Raw genomic sequence first — 16,596 nt, 5'->3', positions numbered from 1 at the left:
TTTAACCCACTGAGCCACCCAGGAGCCCCAGGAAAATAGATCTTTAAAGTTCTTTAGTCTGGGGGAACCTGGGTGATTCCGCTCCCTACTCAGTGGGGTGTCTGCTTCAGGATTCTCTCTCTTCCTCTGCTCTTCCCTCTGCTCATGCTTGCTTGCCTTCTCTCTCTCTATGAAATAAATAAATCTTATAAAAAAATTCTTTTTAGTCTGAATGGTTTAAAAACTAAAAACAAAGGCCTTGCTAAGTGTACTGTCCAGTTGCATAAATTGTGTGAAAATCTGCTAGTTTACAACAATTTTGAATATTTAAGTCTGGGTTGAATATTTACTTGGTGTCCATGTGCCGGATATTGTCCTTCGTGCTAGATTACAGAGGATGGTATACTTGCCCTCAGAATGCTCAGATGCACATTTACTACAGGAACTCATTCTTCTACAGCCACTTCTAGTACCATAGTCCCAATTCGCTGCTGCATGGCTGGCAAGAACAGAGTACGAAGATAGTGGGGAGAATGGTTGGTTGTCTGGGAGAAGGGATCAGTTGATGCCTTGCATTCAGGTGGCATTTGAGCTGGAGCTTAAAACAGGATAAGCATTTCATTCAGGAGATGATGATGGAGGAAAAACCAATATAACCAAATGTATAAAGATAGGAAAGTATGTGGTTTGTTCAGAGAACAAGGAAAGTTTGTGTGGCCAGCCCATAAGGTGAATGAACCAAGATGGCCAGGGTTAGATTAGAAAAGGCCTTCTCTGTCTTACTAGGAATTTAGACTCTGTATTCTGCATAGCAGGGAAACACCCAAGTCTGTGTGTTATTTGGATATACCCAGACATTTAAAGAACCCCCCTCATTGGGGGAAGTAGATAATATGATGAACTTACCAACCAGCTTCAACTCATGGCCAATCTTGTTTTATCTATGGCCCCTGCTATCTCCCATCATATTTTGAAACAAATCCCAGACACCATATTATTTAATTCATAAATATTACACTATATTTCTCACTAAAAAGTATCAAATAGCCAGTTAATGTTCAAATTTCCAATGGTTAAATAACTGTTGTACTTTTAAAATTGCAATCAACATTGAAATTAGTTGATATTTAAAGTCTCTTAATCAGTAGGTTCTTTATTTAGCTCTTTATTTTTCCCCTTGTAGTTTATTTGTTGGTGAAAGTAGTCTGTTTGTTTTGTAGAATTTGTACAGCCTGGATTTTGCCGAGTGTATGCATCTCATATTGTTTAACATGTTCACTGTCTCTGCATTTCCTGTATTGAATCTAGAAGCTCCATTAATTCAAGTTTGTTTCTTGCAGAAAGACTACTTTATGGATGGTAGGTAGTGATTTTTTTCCTCAGGAGGCATGTGATGCCAGCTTTATCTATTAATTTCTTAGGGTTTATAAAATATTGTGATTTGTCTTGCCTACTCCACAAAACAGGAATTCCACAGGTTAAGTTAGGAATCCACTGTATGCTTCTTTAAGTCTGTTTTAGGACTGAGCTGGCTTATATTAGAGAGTAGGTATTTTTTGGCCAGTCAGGCAAGAGATCTTGAGTTAATATCTGTTTATTATTTGACTTATGCTGGTTATCAACTTTTTACTCTTAGCTTTCAGTTAACTGGCTCTTTATAGTATTTTATGTAAAATTTTTCTCTGTTAATGAACATCTAGACTGTTTCCACTTTGATCCTTAAAGAGTTTGGATCAAAATGGAGCTGATGTGGTTCAGGAGATTCGTGGAAAAGACTCTGAGTGTCTTTTGTTTTACAGGCTTCTTTCATCTCATAATGTTTTACCCCAATCACATATTCACACAAGTGCGTCTCTGGATATTTCTCGAAAATGGGAAAAGAAGAATAAAATTGTTTATCCTCCACAGTTGCCTGGAGAACCTCGGAGACCAGCAGTAAGTTTGTGGGTAGAAATAATCTCTTGGGTTGCCTGGGTGGCTCAGTCATTTGAGCATTTAGCTCTTGGTTTCAGCTCAGGTCAATCTCGTGGTTGTGGGATTGAGCCCTGCATTGGGCTTCCAGCTTGGTGCAGAGTCTGCTTCAGAGTCTTTCTCCCTTCCCCACTACCTTCTCCTCCTCGAGCGCATGCCCTCTCTCTCTAAAAGAAATGAAATCTTTTTTTTTTTTTTTTAAAGAAATTATCTCTTAGAGCACTTACTCTTATGTGGCTAGCATTGATTTATTGTTCCACGTGAAGAAAGGGAAAAAAATACACCACAATTTGTGTGATCATTAGATTGATGCAGAGGATGTTCTAGATTTATCTTCTTGGAAGTTTTAAAAGATTGTCTGTGTTTTACTTGTTTGCCTTGACTTAACCTTCTGTTTGGGGGCCTTAACTCTGTAACTAAACTAATAGCTTTAGACGTACTGACAAATTTTTGACCCTTAAGGGGCTTGCTAATGCATTATTGGTAGTGAACCATGAGGAGTTGGCAAAGATGACTTAAACCCTTGACTATGTTTAAAATCGTATGTTTGGTTTCCCAAAGTCTTAAATTTGAATATAGACACACTTAGTTGTGATTTTTTTGTCTAGTTTGAATTTAATCATTGGATTCCTTTCAGAGATACTGAGTTTTTTTTTTTTTTTAAGATTTTATTTATTTATTTGACAGATGGAGATCACAAGTAGGCAGAGAGGCAGGCAGAGAGAGAGGAGGAAGCAGGCTCCCCACTGAGCAGAGAGCCTGATGTGGGGCTCAATCCCAGGACTCTGGGACCATGACCTGAGCCGAAGGCAGAGGCTTTAACCCACTGAGCCACCCAGGTGCCCCAGAAATACTGAGTTTTATCTCATTTTTAGCTGCTTGGAATTCTTGTACCCTCTCCAAACTGCTTGTGAGTGCTCTAGTCTGAGTTACAAGACTAATTTCTAGTTAATGTGAATTTGCTGTAGAATACAAAGGTGTCTGTTAAAAAGCTTAAATAAGTAATGATAGCATAAACAAGATGGAAGCATTTGAATCCTTAAGAAAATAAATTGTGCTTCAAAATAGAATAATTAATAACTTATTAATACATTCAGTAGTGTTAATTATAAATCATTCAGTTCAGAAAACATCTTTTAAAGGCCTTTGGGATTTAAGGCTGCTATATAATCAATATCATCTAAGTAAAGTCATTTGCTTAGTTTTTATATGGATTTGACAGCTTGCCTTTCATTAGGATTCAGTTGGTAAGTATTGGTCTGAGTTAGTACAGTTTTATGTTTTCTTTTCTTATTTAGGGGAGTTAATTTATTGATTTAAAGAGCTCCCCCCTCATTGGGGGAATAGAGATGCTAGTAGTTTAAACAAATAACTTTCTAACTTTCATATTTTATTTTTCCATCAGAACTTAAAAATTAGATTTGTAACAGAATGTGTGCTGTTAGGTATTGATTCCATTTTATAATTAACCAAAGTTTAGGAAAAGTTACATATTTCTACAAATATAAATAAAATATTTCCTATTGTTGTTTTTAAGTTTTTTTTTTTTTTTAAATTTTATTTGACACAGAGAGAGTACAAGTAGGCAGAGCAGCAGGCAGAGGGAGAGGGAGAAGCAGGCTTTCCGCTGAGCAGGGAGCCCGATGCGGGCCTGGATCCCAGGACCCCGAGACCACGACCTGAGGCCGAAGGCAGCCGCCCAACCAACTAAGACACCCAGGCGCCCCGTAAAAAATATTTCCTATTATTAATGAGCTTTCTTTACTTCTTGCTTGAGCTATTTGACTTTAGATATTAATTGAGAAAGAAATCATAACAACATTTATCAGGTCCAGAATCTAAAAGCAAAATTTTGTATTTATAGTACTAGTCTTTTTGAATATTTAACTGCACTTCAGGATATATCTCTAGTGGCAAAATTCAGGTAGTTAACAGTAGATCTCAGATTTTGTTTGTGTGAATAATCCTTTTGGGAACAAACTGACTTTTAGAAAATACTTTAACATTTTCTGACTTTAAATAGTACTTGTTAAATTGACTTGGTGCATCATTTATACCTGTTATGATTGAAATATTAATGCCTTTCATTAAATACTAGCTTAATAATGGAGTAGTTTGTATACCTAGCCACATGGTTCTAATACTGTCATTATGTGCAGTGTGACCTTGCCAGTCTGCTAACTACAAACATTTTAAAAATTAGTTTTATCTCTAATTTAGAAGGGGGCCAGACAGGGGCGCCTGGGCGGCTCAGTGGTTAAATGTCCAGCTCTTGGTTTTGGCTCTGGTCATGACCTCAGGGATGTGAGATTGAGCCTAGAAGTAGGCTCTGCCCTCAGAGGGCGTCTGCTTAAGATTCTCTCTCCCCTTTTGCCCCTCTTCATGATTTGTGCTCTCTGTCTCATGAAGAAATAAAATCTTAGAAAAAAAATCAGAAGGAGTCAGATAATATTTACCATTCTAACTCATTCTGATCTTTAGCACTGAAATGTACAGTTAAAGTAGAGTGGATCAGGGACGCTTGGGTGGCTTAGTTGGTTAAGCGTCTACCTTTGGCTCAGGTCCTGACCCCAGGGTCCTGGAATTGAGCCCCGCATCCGGGTCCCTGTTTGTTGGGGACCTGCTTCTCCCTTTCCCTTTGTCCCTCCCTGCTTATGTTCTTTCTCTTGTTTCTCTCTCAAGTAAATAAATAAAATCTTTAAAAAAGAAGAACAGTGGATCAGTCATGAGTAAATCCTATAGCAGTAAGTTAAAATGAATGTCACCAAGTTAGGCATGTTTTAGGCCATTCCTATTATCTTTAAGATTATTTTCCCAACTTAGCTAGCCCCAATTTCCAAATAATATAGAATCCCGTGTAGACTTTTATCTTACCTGCGGCTTCATCATGGTGAAGAAAATGAGCCAGAGAGAAATTAAATGGCTTTATTCATAATAGTCAGCCCTTGTTAGTGTGGGCTTGGGTTTACTTTTGCAATATCTATGAAGAAAGCTATGTTAAATAAACTAAAAATATAGTGAGCCTATATCAAAACTGTATGAACAACCCTTTCAGTAGGAGGCATGTTTTTAATTTATGGATTGACATACTGATAGTAAGTCATACTTATAAGTCATGTAAATCCCATAAGGCCCTAGTTTGGATTCTTACTAGGTGACACTTTTTTCCCCCAAAGATTTTATTTATTTATTTATTTATTTGACAGAGATCACAAGTAGGCAGAGAGGCAGGCAGAGAGAGGGGGCGGGGAAGCAGGCTCCCTGCTGAGCAGAGAGCCCGATGTGGGGCTCCATCCCAGGACCCTGAGATCATGACCTGAGCTGAAGGCAGAGGCTTTAACCCACTGAGCCACCCAGGCGCCACTAAGTGACACTTCTTTTTGAGAGAGAGTGTGGGAGTGGGGAGGGTGGGATGGGGGAAGGGGCAGAGAGAGGAGAGAGAATCTCAAGCAGGCTCCACGCCTAGCACAGAGCCCCATGTGAGGCTCAATCTCATGACACTGAGATAGTGACCTGAGCTGAAATCACAAATTGGACACTTAACTGACTGAGCCACCCAGGCGCCCTAGGTGACACTTTTTTTTTAATCATTGGAGTTATTACGTGCTTTTAAAAATTAGTTTCTTTAAAAGTTACTGGTTTAGATAAGTACACTTATCTAAATAAGAATAAGATTTATTCTATATTCTATATTTATTCTATAAGAAAATATATTCTATTTTTATTCTATAAGAAAAGATACTGGTTTAAAAGTTACTGGTTTAGTGGAACAGAGTGGAGAGCCCAGATATGGACCTTCAACTCTATGGTCAAATAATCTTCGACAAAACAGGAAAAAATATACAATGGAAAAAAGACAGTCTCTTCAATAAATGGTGCTGGGAAAACTGGACAGCGATATGTAGAAGAATGAAACTCGACCATTCTCTTACACCGTACACAAAGATAAACTTGAAATGGATAAAAGACCTCAACGTGAGACAGGAATCCATCAGAATACTAGAGGAGAACATAGGCAGTAACCTCTTCGATATCAGCCACAGCAACTTCTTTCAAGATATGTCTCCAAAGGCAAAGGAAACAAAAGCGAAAATGAACTTTTGGGACTTCATCAAGATCAAAAGCTTCTGCACAGCAAAGGAAACAGTCAACAAAACACAAAGGGAACCCACGGAATGGGAGAAGATATTTGCAAATGACAGTACAGACAAAAGGTTGATATCCAGGATCTATAAAGAACTCCTCAAACTGAACACACACAAAACAGATAATCATATCAAAAAATGGGCAGAAGATATGAACAGACACTTCTCCAACGAAGACATACAAATGGCTATCAGACACATGAAAAAATGTTCATCATCACTAGCCATCAGGGAGATTCAAATTAAAACCACATTGAGATACCACCTGACATCAGTTAGAATGGCCAAAATTAGCAAGACAGGAAACAACGTGTGTTGGAGAGGATGTGAAGAAAGGGGAACCCTCTTACACTGTTGGTGGGAATGCAAGTTAGTGCAGCCACTTTGGAGAACAGTGTGGAGATTCCTGAAGAAATTAAGAATAGAGCTTCCCTATGACCCTGCAATTGCACTGCTGGGTATTTACCCCAAGGATGCAGATGTAGTGAAAAGAAGAGCCATCTGTACTCCAATGTTGATTGCAGCAATGGCCACGGTCGCCAAACTGTGGAAAGAACCAAGATGCCCTTCAACGGATGAATGGATAAGGAAGATGTGGTCCATATACACGTTGGAGTATTATGCCTCCATCAGAAAGGATGAATATCCAACTTTTGTAGCAACATGGACGGGACTGGAAGAGAGTATGCTGAGCGAAATAAGTCAAGCAAAGAGAGTCAAGTATCATATGGTCTCACTTATTTGTGGAGCATAACAAAGAACACGGAGGACATGGGGATATGGAGAGGAGAGGGAGTTGAGGGAAACTGGAAGGGGAGATGAACCATGAGAGACTATGGACTCTGAAAAACAACCAGAGGGTTTTGAAGGGGCGGGGGGTTGGGAGGTTGAGGAACCAGGAGGTGGGTAATAGGGAGGGCACGTACTGCATGGAGCACTGGGTGTGTTGCAAAAACAATGAACACTGTTATGCTGAAAATAAATTAAACACACACACACACACACAAAGTTACTGGTTTAGACATTTCATAATTTAGACTTAATTTTACTTCACTTGAATTACTACCTTACATATTGTATCCTAACTTTATCTAATTTACTGTATAGGTTGGTTAATTGTGACATTTAACTGGACTTCCTGACCACCAACCTTGCCACTTTATTGATTTGCTATGATAGGTTTATCTGGTTTATCTTTAGAAAATGCCTTTAGACATTGCACCTGCCTAAAGGAAATGTTGAACTTTTTTGTTTTAAGAGTATGATTGGATAACTTTCTTCTTTTTGGGTAAATACTTGATTCCTTTTTCCCCCATGCTCCTGCCAGGAGTACCATATCTTTTTTACAGAATTTGAAGATAATCATATACAGTTCATGTTTGGAGGTAGCCCATCTTGGGAAACCAAGAATTGAAAGGTTTCTATAAAAAAGAGTTTATTGAGTATGTTAATTTTTACAGATGAATATTATCAGTCATGACAGTTCTTCTTTCTTCTTCAGTGCTCCCTTGGACACTTTATTGCTGAAAACATAATTGGGCTGTTGCTACAGTTTTCAGCCTGTTAGCTTCTATTGCAACTGAAGTGAAATCTGCTACATATTAAAAGATGGCCACTTGAGAAACTGCTGTTTCTAAGGCATTTGAAAATTTCCAGCAAGAGTCAGAATGTTAGAAAGTTCTGAGGTCTCCTTGCTATTGTTTACCATGACAAATGTTTTCTAATTGTTTCAAAGGGGAGATATGGTGAAGTGGAAAGAATGTGGGTTTTATAGTCATAGGGAAACTTTAAAGATACACTTGTCAGACATTGTGTTTGAGACTTCATATACTTCCTGTATGGCACTTTGACTTCCAGCTTTGTCTCTCGCACACTTCGTGGTCTGGGATAAGTCATTTGATTTTTCTGATTTTTTCATTTCTGGTTTTTACTTTGTGAAAAGATTATTATTATTTTTAATTTAAATCCAATTAGCCAACATATAGTACATCATTAGTTTTTGATAGGATGTTCAATGACTTTTTTTAAAAAGATGTATTTATTTATTTGAGAGAGAGTAGGAGAGTGAGCGACCAGAGGAGAGAGGAAGAACAGGGAGAGAATCTCAAGCAGACTTTGCACTGAGTGGGGAGCTGAGCATGGGGCTCCATCCCATGACCCTTGAGATCGTGACCTGAGCTGAAACCAAGAGTCTGATGCATGAGCCACCCAAGTGCCCCTATAAAAGGATTATAAAGTGTTTTCTCTCCCAACTCTAGAGTTAGATCAAATGAAATAATGGGCTTGAAAAGTACTCTGTTAACTGTAAATTGTATAATCGATGATTGATTAAAAAAATGAAATGGGATATACTTACTACTCTAAATAGAAGATAATAAAAACTGACATTTACTAGGATCTTACCAGGTGCTAGGCACTGCAAAATGCTTTCTTTACATAGATTATTTTCTTTAATTCTCAGTATATTTTTATGAGGTTGGTACTATTATCTTCATTTCAAGGAAGAGGAAACTTAGGCAGAGAGAGGTTAAAGAGCTTGGGTTCTGTAGCCAGTAGATGAATTAGAATTTAGACCCTGGCTGTCTGATTCTAGGACCTGTGCTCTTGACCAAACACCTCAGTGTCCTGGGAAACCAATTATTTTGTCCATTTCTCCATATTCGCTTATTTTCCCCACTGACAGGAAACTTTTTTTCTTGTACCTTTTCCTTTGTTCTTTTATCTAGCTTAATGTTTTCATTTAGATCTTTTACTATTCCTTTGGATAGAAATGTTGCAAATATTGGCACAGAGTAGCCATTTTGTGGTTTCTATCACTGCCTTAATGATCTTTTTAACATAGTGAGACTTTGGAAAAATACAACTTAGTGTTTTTATTTCTTGTGGCAGCATTTTCATTAGGCATAAAAAGTTAAAGCTTTATTAACAGTGTATGTTACTGTTATTTTGATAAATTTGCTAACATTTTTTTTTTCTTTTCCCTGTTTGCAAGGAAATCTACCATTGTCGAAGGCAAATAAAATACAGCAAAGATAAGATGTGGTATTTGGCAAAATTGGTAAGCCAAAATGACATTACCATATAATACTTAAGAAAAGAAGCCATGAATTCTCCCCCAGGATTTAAAAAACTGAAAAAATTTGTCCCGATTTTTCCAAAAAGTGAGGAATGTAATTACATGTTTAGACAGTTGGTAGTAATCCACAAATGATTGCTCAGAGATGAGTGATTTTGCTTAATTTTTACCTTTCTTCTGAGAAACTGAATCACGTTGGATACATAGATATTTAGCCCAAAGGCGTCAGGAATCTGTAAGCTAAGAGAATCTAGGAAGCAAGCTCATTTATCTTAAAAGTTGATTCAACCTATTTCAAAACCGTTGCTTTTTAAGATTTTTCCTGGGAGAATAAAATTAATCTGTGAGAGAAGACAAAGCCCCAGATAAATAAAATATACTTATCTCATAGAAGAAGATGACTTTCACGCCTAATGTGGTGCTCGCCACTCTGTGATTTTTGTTACGTCTGCTCTCTCAATATTACTAAAACATTTATAATCGAGGTGTTATGGTTAAAATATTTAAATTTGATTTTTGACTTAAAGAGGGTGGCATCCCTTCTCAAACTTGTTTTCTTCTTCTCTGCCTACATTTTGTTAGCTGTTTTTATTTTAATTTTTAAAATCGTGCCCCCTCCAGTTTTATTGAGATATAATTGACATATGTCTAGTTAACTATTATATATTATATGTTAATATATATATTATTATTATAGTTAACTATAACTATAGTTAGTTAACTATAGTTAACTAGTTAACTATTCTTAGAAGTTGTTTGTATGTCTAGTTATATATTATATGTTACATATAATACTACATATTTTATGTCTAGTTAACTATTCTTAGAAGTTTGTATTATGTAAGGCTTTTCTTCTCATTGCAAAGGGAGATTTGAGTTTGTAAACTAATTAATCTTTTCTTGTCTGTTACTCTTTAATTCTAGATACGAGGAATGTCCATTGATCAGGCTTTGGCTCAACTAGAATTCAGTGACAAAAAGGGGGCCCAAATAATTAAAGAGGTAAATTAAGATATGTGGGGAAGGAGTGCATAGCTGTCTTGCTGGTGTTAGTAAGCTTAGCCTAAATCCTGAATTCCTTGGTGTAAATGCACAGTTCATATAATATAGATTCAGGGCACTCAGTTTTATTAATGTCCTTGTACCTTAGGAATGTTGTATCTTAAGTATTTTTTTTTCCTGGAGATGCTTTTATTTGTACCAGACATTTATTCATTTTTTACTGTATCTGTATGATAAATCTTTGTTTTAGTGATTTGGGACTTGATAGATTTTTTTACAAGATTGATTTTTTTGTTTGTTTTGGCCAGTTGCATAACTGAGAGCTTATGATTTTGTATTTAATTGGATGGAAAGAGCACTTGCTGGGACTCAGGAGACCTAGAGTCTTGTCTTTTCTGTGGCAGTTTCTAATGTGATGATGGGCAAAGCACTTAACCTGTCTGTCCGATTTTCTTACTTGTAAACTGGGTGGACTTGGATTAAAAGATTTCTGAAGGCCCTTCCACCTCTGAATGTAGCTGAATGTAGCTGACTCCGTTTGTGCAAATGTGCTAATGGCATTTGTGCTGACTCATTTTAGACACATGTCATTTGTTAGTTTGTTTTTTTGTTTTTGTTGAGGTTTGTCAGTCATGTTGATTTTTTCCAAGAACCAGTTACTCGTTTCTTTGATCTGTTCTATTATTTTTTTAGTTTTTTTATCATTTGTTTCTGCTCTTATTTCTATTATCCCCTTCCTTCTGTTGGCTTTAGTCATTGTCCTTTAGGTATAAGGTTAAGTTGTTTATTTGAGATTTTTCTTGCTTCTTGAGGTAGGCCTATATTGCTATATACTTTTCTCTGAAGACCGCTTTTGCTGCATCCCAAAGGTTTGGACTGTTGTGTGTTCATTTTCATTTCTCTCCCTGTGTTTTTTAAATTTCTTCTTTGATTTCCTGATTGACCCATTCATTGTTTAGTAGCATGTTGTTTAACCTCCACGTGTTTGTGTTCTTTCCAAATCTTTTCTTGTGGTTGACTTCTAGTTTCATAGTGTTACAGTCTTTAGAAAAGGTGCATGGTATGATTTGAGTCTTTTTATATTTGTTGAGACCTGTTTTGTGACCTCATATATGATCTATTCTGGAGAATGTTCCATGTGCACTTGAAAAGAATGTGTATTCTGCTGCTTTAAGATGGAGTGTTCGGAATATGCCTGTGAAGTCCATCTATTCTAGTGTGTCATCCAAAGCTGTTTTTCCTTGTTGATTTTCTGTTTAAATGATCTATCCATTGGTGTAAGAAGGCTGTTAAAGTCTCCTAGTATTATTGTATTATTATCCATTGGTTCCTTTATGTTTGTTATTAATTGTTTTGTGTGTTTGGGTGCTCCCATATTCAGTCCATAAATATTTACAATTGTTATATCTTCTTGTTGGATGGATTGTGATTATATAATGCCCTTGTTTGTCTCTTTTTATAGTCTTTGTTTTAAAGTCCAGTTTGTCCAATAGAAGAATTGCTACTCTGGCTTTCTTTTAAAATTCATTTGTGTGATAAATGTTTCTCCACCCCTCATTTTCTTTCTTTCTTTTTTTTTTTTTTTAAAGATTTTACTTATTTGACAGAAGAGAGATCACAAGTAGGCAGAGAGGCAGGCAGAGAGAGAGGGGGAAGCAGGCTCCCCGCCGAGCAGAGAGCCCGATGCAGGGCTCGATCCCAGGACCCTGAGATCATGACCTGAGCCGAAGGCAGAGGCTTAAGCCACAGAGCCACCCAGGTGCTCCCACCCTTCACTTTGAACTGCAGATGTTTTTAGGACTAAAATGGGTCTCTTGTAGGCAGCATAAAAATGGATTTTTTTTTTAATCCATTCTGACACCCTGTCTTTGATTGGACTTTTAGTCCATTTACATTCCAAGTAATAATTTATTCTTTTAAGGTAGTTATTGATAGATGTATATTTATTGCTATTTTATTATTTGTTTTGTTATTGTTTCTGGAGATTTTCTCTGATCCTTTCTTGTCTTTGTTACTTCTGATCTTTCCTTTGCACTCAAAGAGTCCCCTTTACTATTTCTTGCAGGGCTGGTTTAGTGGTCACGAACTCCTTTAGTTTTTGTTTGTCTGGGAACCTGTCTCTCCTATTTTGAATGACACCCTTGCTGAATAGGGTATTCTTGGCTAAAGATTTTTCTTATGCAGCACATTGAATTTATCATGTCATTCTCTTCTGGCTTGCTAAGTTTCTGTTAAGATCTCCAGCTAGCCTTATGGGTTTTCCCATGTAGGTTAAGGGCTTCTTTTGTCTCAACTGCTTTTGACATTTTTTTCTTTATTACTGTATTTTGTAAATTAAATTATAATATGTGTTGGTGTTGGCCACCTTTAGTTATTTTCATGGGAGTTCTCTGTGTCTCCTGGATCTGGATGTCTGTTTCCTTCTCCAGATAAAGGAGGTTTTCTGCTGTCATTTCTTGAAGTAAATTTTATTCCCCCCTTTTCTCTTTTCTCCTGGGACTTCTACAGTATGAATGTTATGATGTTCGATGAAGTTACCGAGTTCCCTAATTTGGTTCTCATGTCCCGTAATTATTCTTTTTTTCTTTTGTTCAGGTTCATTATTTTCCATTGTTTTGTCTTCTAGGTTACTAATTCATTACTCTGATTTTTCCAGCCTGCTGTGCATCAACCCTGTTTCCAGTCTCCTTTATTGCATTCTTCATCTCTGATTTTTTTTTTTTTTACTCTTATCTCTGTGCTACAGGTCTCATTGATGTCTTCCATTCTTTTCTCAAGTGCAATGAGTATCCTTATGATCATTGTCAGGCATGTTACTTATATCTGTTTTGCTTAGATCTCTGGCTATGGCCTTATCTAGTTCTTTCATTTGGAGTAAATTCCTCCATCTTGCATTCTGTTTAATTCTCTGATTTCTTTTCTTTCTTTTTTTATTTTTTTATTTTTTTCTTTATTTTTTTTTTTTTAAAGATTTTATTTATTTATTTTTCAGAGAGAGAGAGAGCACAGGCAGGCGGAGTGGCAGAGGGAGAAGCAGGCTCCTTGCAGAGCAAGGAGCCCGATGTGGGACTTGATCCCAGGACGCTGGGATCATGACCTGAGCTGAAGGCAGCCGCTTAACCAATTGAGCCACCCAGGCATCCCTAATTCTCTGATTTCTTATGTGTTAGAAAAGCTAGTTATGTCTCCTGTTCCTGAAAGTAATGACCTTATGAAGAAGAGATGAAGTAGTGCCCATGGCCTGGTGCTTCAGGGAGTGTCTTTGGTGTGTGCTTTGTGCCTTCTGTTGTGCTCTGGCTGTTCTATCCTTTGGGTCATCTGCAGAGGTTCTCCTTGCCTCTTGTGGGCAGTGTTTGGTCCCTTGCCTGAATGTGGCAAGTTTTAACTAGATGTGCTCTGGTCTGCTTGTGAAATGAGGTGTGTCACCATCTCCACTGGAACTAAGTCCCTGCAAAACAGGGAGACATGGTGTAGACAGGGGTTTGTACTGGTCTTCTGGGGGAGGGGCTTGCCCCACTGGGTCTGAGGCAAGCTTGGCTAAGAGGGGCAGTCCTACCAGATCACAGGGGGCTGGGGCTTGGTGGAGGCAAATTAGGCAGTCATTGTTGGTGCTGAGTGCTTCCCTGAGGTGGTTCTGATTTTATGCTGAGGGTTGGGGAGGGAAATGGCACCACCCACTCCTTTGTTCACAGATTTTTCTGTGAATGCTGCCCCTCACGGAAGTGCTCTGAGAAGAGTGAATTATCTCCCCACTGTGTGCCCCAGGTTTACTTCAGATCACCATTTCCATGATGTCTTCCCCTGGGTTGTTTACCTGCCTTCTCTCCAGGGATGGTACAATACCCTCTGGGGTCTATTCCCAGCCAACCCTGATGACCATTAAAACTCCAGGCATTAAGCCCCACTGTTTGTAAGAACTCACAAAATTCAGCCCCTCTTGTTTTCCAAGCCAGTGGCTGTGGGGAAACATTCTCGTGCATTCCCGTGTACTCTTCTCTCACTCTTATTTGCAACAATGGCTCCCTCTCCTCTGCAGCACCTGTAATACATTTCTCCCCTAAACCATGGCCTTGCACTTCCTACATTCCTTAGTATGGATACGCGGTGTTTTTATTTCAAAATGCTGGGTTGAGGACATCTGGGGATATCAACAGTATTTTCTCCATATCAGTCAGTTCTCACTTAAAGCAAGATCTTTTTAGTTTAGTAGTTCAGCAGTTGAGATCAATTGGTTCAGACTTCAAGAGGTTCCGTTGTAATGCCTATATTTAATTTAGTTCAGAATACAATGACTAAGTATTTTTTGTGTGTACTCAGCTTTGTATTGCATTCTTTATCTTTAAATGAGTGAAAGACCTAGGTTTTGATTTTTTAAAAAGATTTATTTATTTATTTATTTATTTATTTGGGAGAGAGGCAGAGAGAGAGAGAGAGAGAGAATTAGAGCGCTTGCATACATGAGCGAGCAAGGGGAGTGGCAGAGGGAGAAAGAATCCCAAGCAGATTCTGCTGAGCACGGAGCCTAACAGAGGGCTCGATCTCATGACCATGAGATCATGACCTGAGCTGAAATCAAGAGTTGTTGCCTAACCAGCTAAGCCACCCAGGCACCTCATGGTTTCTGTTGTTTTTAAAGATTTTTTTAAAAAAGATTTTATTTATTTATTTGACAGACAGAGATCACAAGTAGGCAGAGAGAGAGAGAGAAGCAGGCTCCCCGCTGAGCAGGGAGCCCGATGCGGGGCTCGATCCCAGGATCCCGAGATCATGACCTGAGCGGAAGGCCGAGGCTTAACCCACTGAGCCACCCAGGCGCCCCAGTTTCTGTTGTTTTTAAAAATGTGTTCTGGATGGGGTGCCTGGGTAGCTCAGTGGGTTAAGCCTCCGCCTTCGGCTCAGGTCATGATCTCAGGGTCCTAGGATGGAGCCCCGCATCTGGCTCTGCTCAGCAGAGAGCTTGCTTCTCCCTCTCTCTCTGCCTGCCTCTCTGCCTACTTGTGATTTCTCTGTCAAATAAATAAAATCTTCAAAAAAAAAAATGTGTTCTGGAGCAGGTTAACTTAATTAAAAAATATCTAGAGTATAAATTTAATAATTCTTAAAATTTTCAAGTATGATTTTCTCTACTTGTTTGATGTTTAATGGTTATTTTGGATCCAAAGTTTAAGAATTTTCCCTATGATTTAGCTCTTAAGCTTCTTTTTTTTTTTTTAAAAGATTTTATTTATTTATTTGACAGACAGAGATCACAAGTAGGCAGAGAGGCAGAGAGAGACGAGGAAGCAGGCTCCCCGCTGAGCAGAGAGCCCGACGCGGGGCTCGATCCCAGGACCCTGGGACCATGACCCGAGCCGAAGGCAGAGGCTTTAACCCACTGAGCCACCCAGGCGCCCCTCTTTTTTTTTTTTTAAAGATTTTATTTATTTATTTGACAGACAGAGATCACAAGTAGGTAGAGCAGAGAGAGAGGGGGAAGCAGGCTCCCTGCCGATCAGGGAGCCCGATGCGGGGCTCGATCCCAGAACCCTAAGATCATGACCCGAGCCGAAGGCAGAGGCTCAACCCACTGAGCCACCCAGGTGCCCCAGCTCTTAAGCTTCTTGAACTTTTTGACAATCTCTGACTCAGAGGCATAATAGATTATCACCAACAATACTGCTACCAGTGCTGCTGTTTCCTCCTTTCCAGCTCATACATTCTATTGTACACTTAGCAGGATGGACCGTGTTGCCTGCATTTGCAGTTCTTGTCTGAAGAAGGAAAGCTCAGTGTATCCCTTCTCCTTAGTACTGTTATCATTTAATATTCTTGTTTTTAAATTGGCTATAAAACAGAGGCATATGATTAGCAGTCATATTATAGAGATAATAGTAAGAAATGAGAAATTTAATTCCATTTTAGTTCAGGGTCAGCCATATCAATGCCTGTCTTTTCTTTGTTTAAGGTTCTCTTAGAAGCACAAGATATGGCAGTGAGAGACCACAATGTGGAATTCAGATCCAATTTATATATAGGTAAGATGTTTAATATTCTTAGTATTGGGAAATGTCTTCTAATAGTAATGCTGAGTTCATTATCTAACAATAGTCTTTGATACCTAACTACCTAGGACTGGGTTTGCCAGTGAAAATTGCTGGTAATAGCTTATTCTTCAGCCTTCAGCATGCTAATGTTAGTCTGTTATAAATGGTAATAACCTCACTGCTTTATTGTTACCTGTTCTGTAATGTGAATGAGACCATGAAACCTATTGCCAATAATTACTTAATAATGGGTACCAAGATGATGGTACATGGAGTGGTCCTTTAATCATGATAAAACGAAGAAGGAACAGAACTGACTATTTATTTATTTAAAAGATTATTATTTATTTATTTGGGTGAGAGAGGAAGAGCAGAGAGATAGAGAGCAGAGGGGGAGAGT

The 16,596-nt window shown here is 38.3% G+C and overlaps 1 protein-coding gene across 2 annotated transcripts in view; it reads left to right on the top strand.

Moving 5' to 3' along the window:
• MRPL22 (mitochondrial ribosomal protein L22) overlaps positions 1 to 16,596 on the top strand; it is a 29,621-nt gene that overhangs the window by 5,463 nt on the left and 7,562 nt on the right. Inside the window, exons 3-6 of one of the 2 annotated variants that reach the window (XM_045998786.1) lie at positions 1,779 to 1,914; positions 9,088 to 9,153; positions 10,096 to 10,173; positions 16,118 to 16,187. In XM_045998786.1, coding sequence (XP_045854742.1) covers positions 1,779 to 1,914; positions 9,088 to 9,153; positions 10,096 to 10,173; positions 16,118 to 16,187 — 350 coding nt within the window. The remainder of the gene's footprint in view (positions 1 to 1,778; positions 1,915 to 9,087; positions 9,154 to 10,095; positions 10,174 to 16,117; positions 16,188 to 16,596) is intronic. The other variant, XM_045998787.1, reaches the window with a different exon arrangement.

Source organism: Meles meles, chromosome 3, assembly GCF_922984935.1.
Source record: "Meles meles chromosome 3, mMelMel3.1 paternal haplotype, whole genome shotgun sequence".
Classification (NCBI taxonomy): Eukaryota; Metazoa; Chordata; class Mammalia; order Carnivora; family Mustelidae; genus Meles; species Meles meles.
The sequence above is the reverse complement of the archived record's forward strand: the minus strand, read 5'-3'. Positions and strand labels throughout refer to the sequence as shown.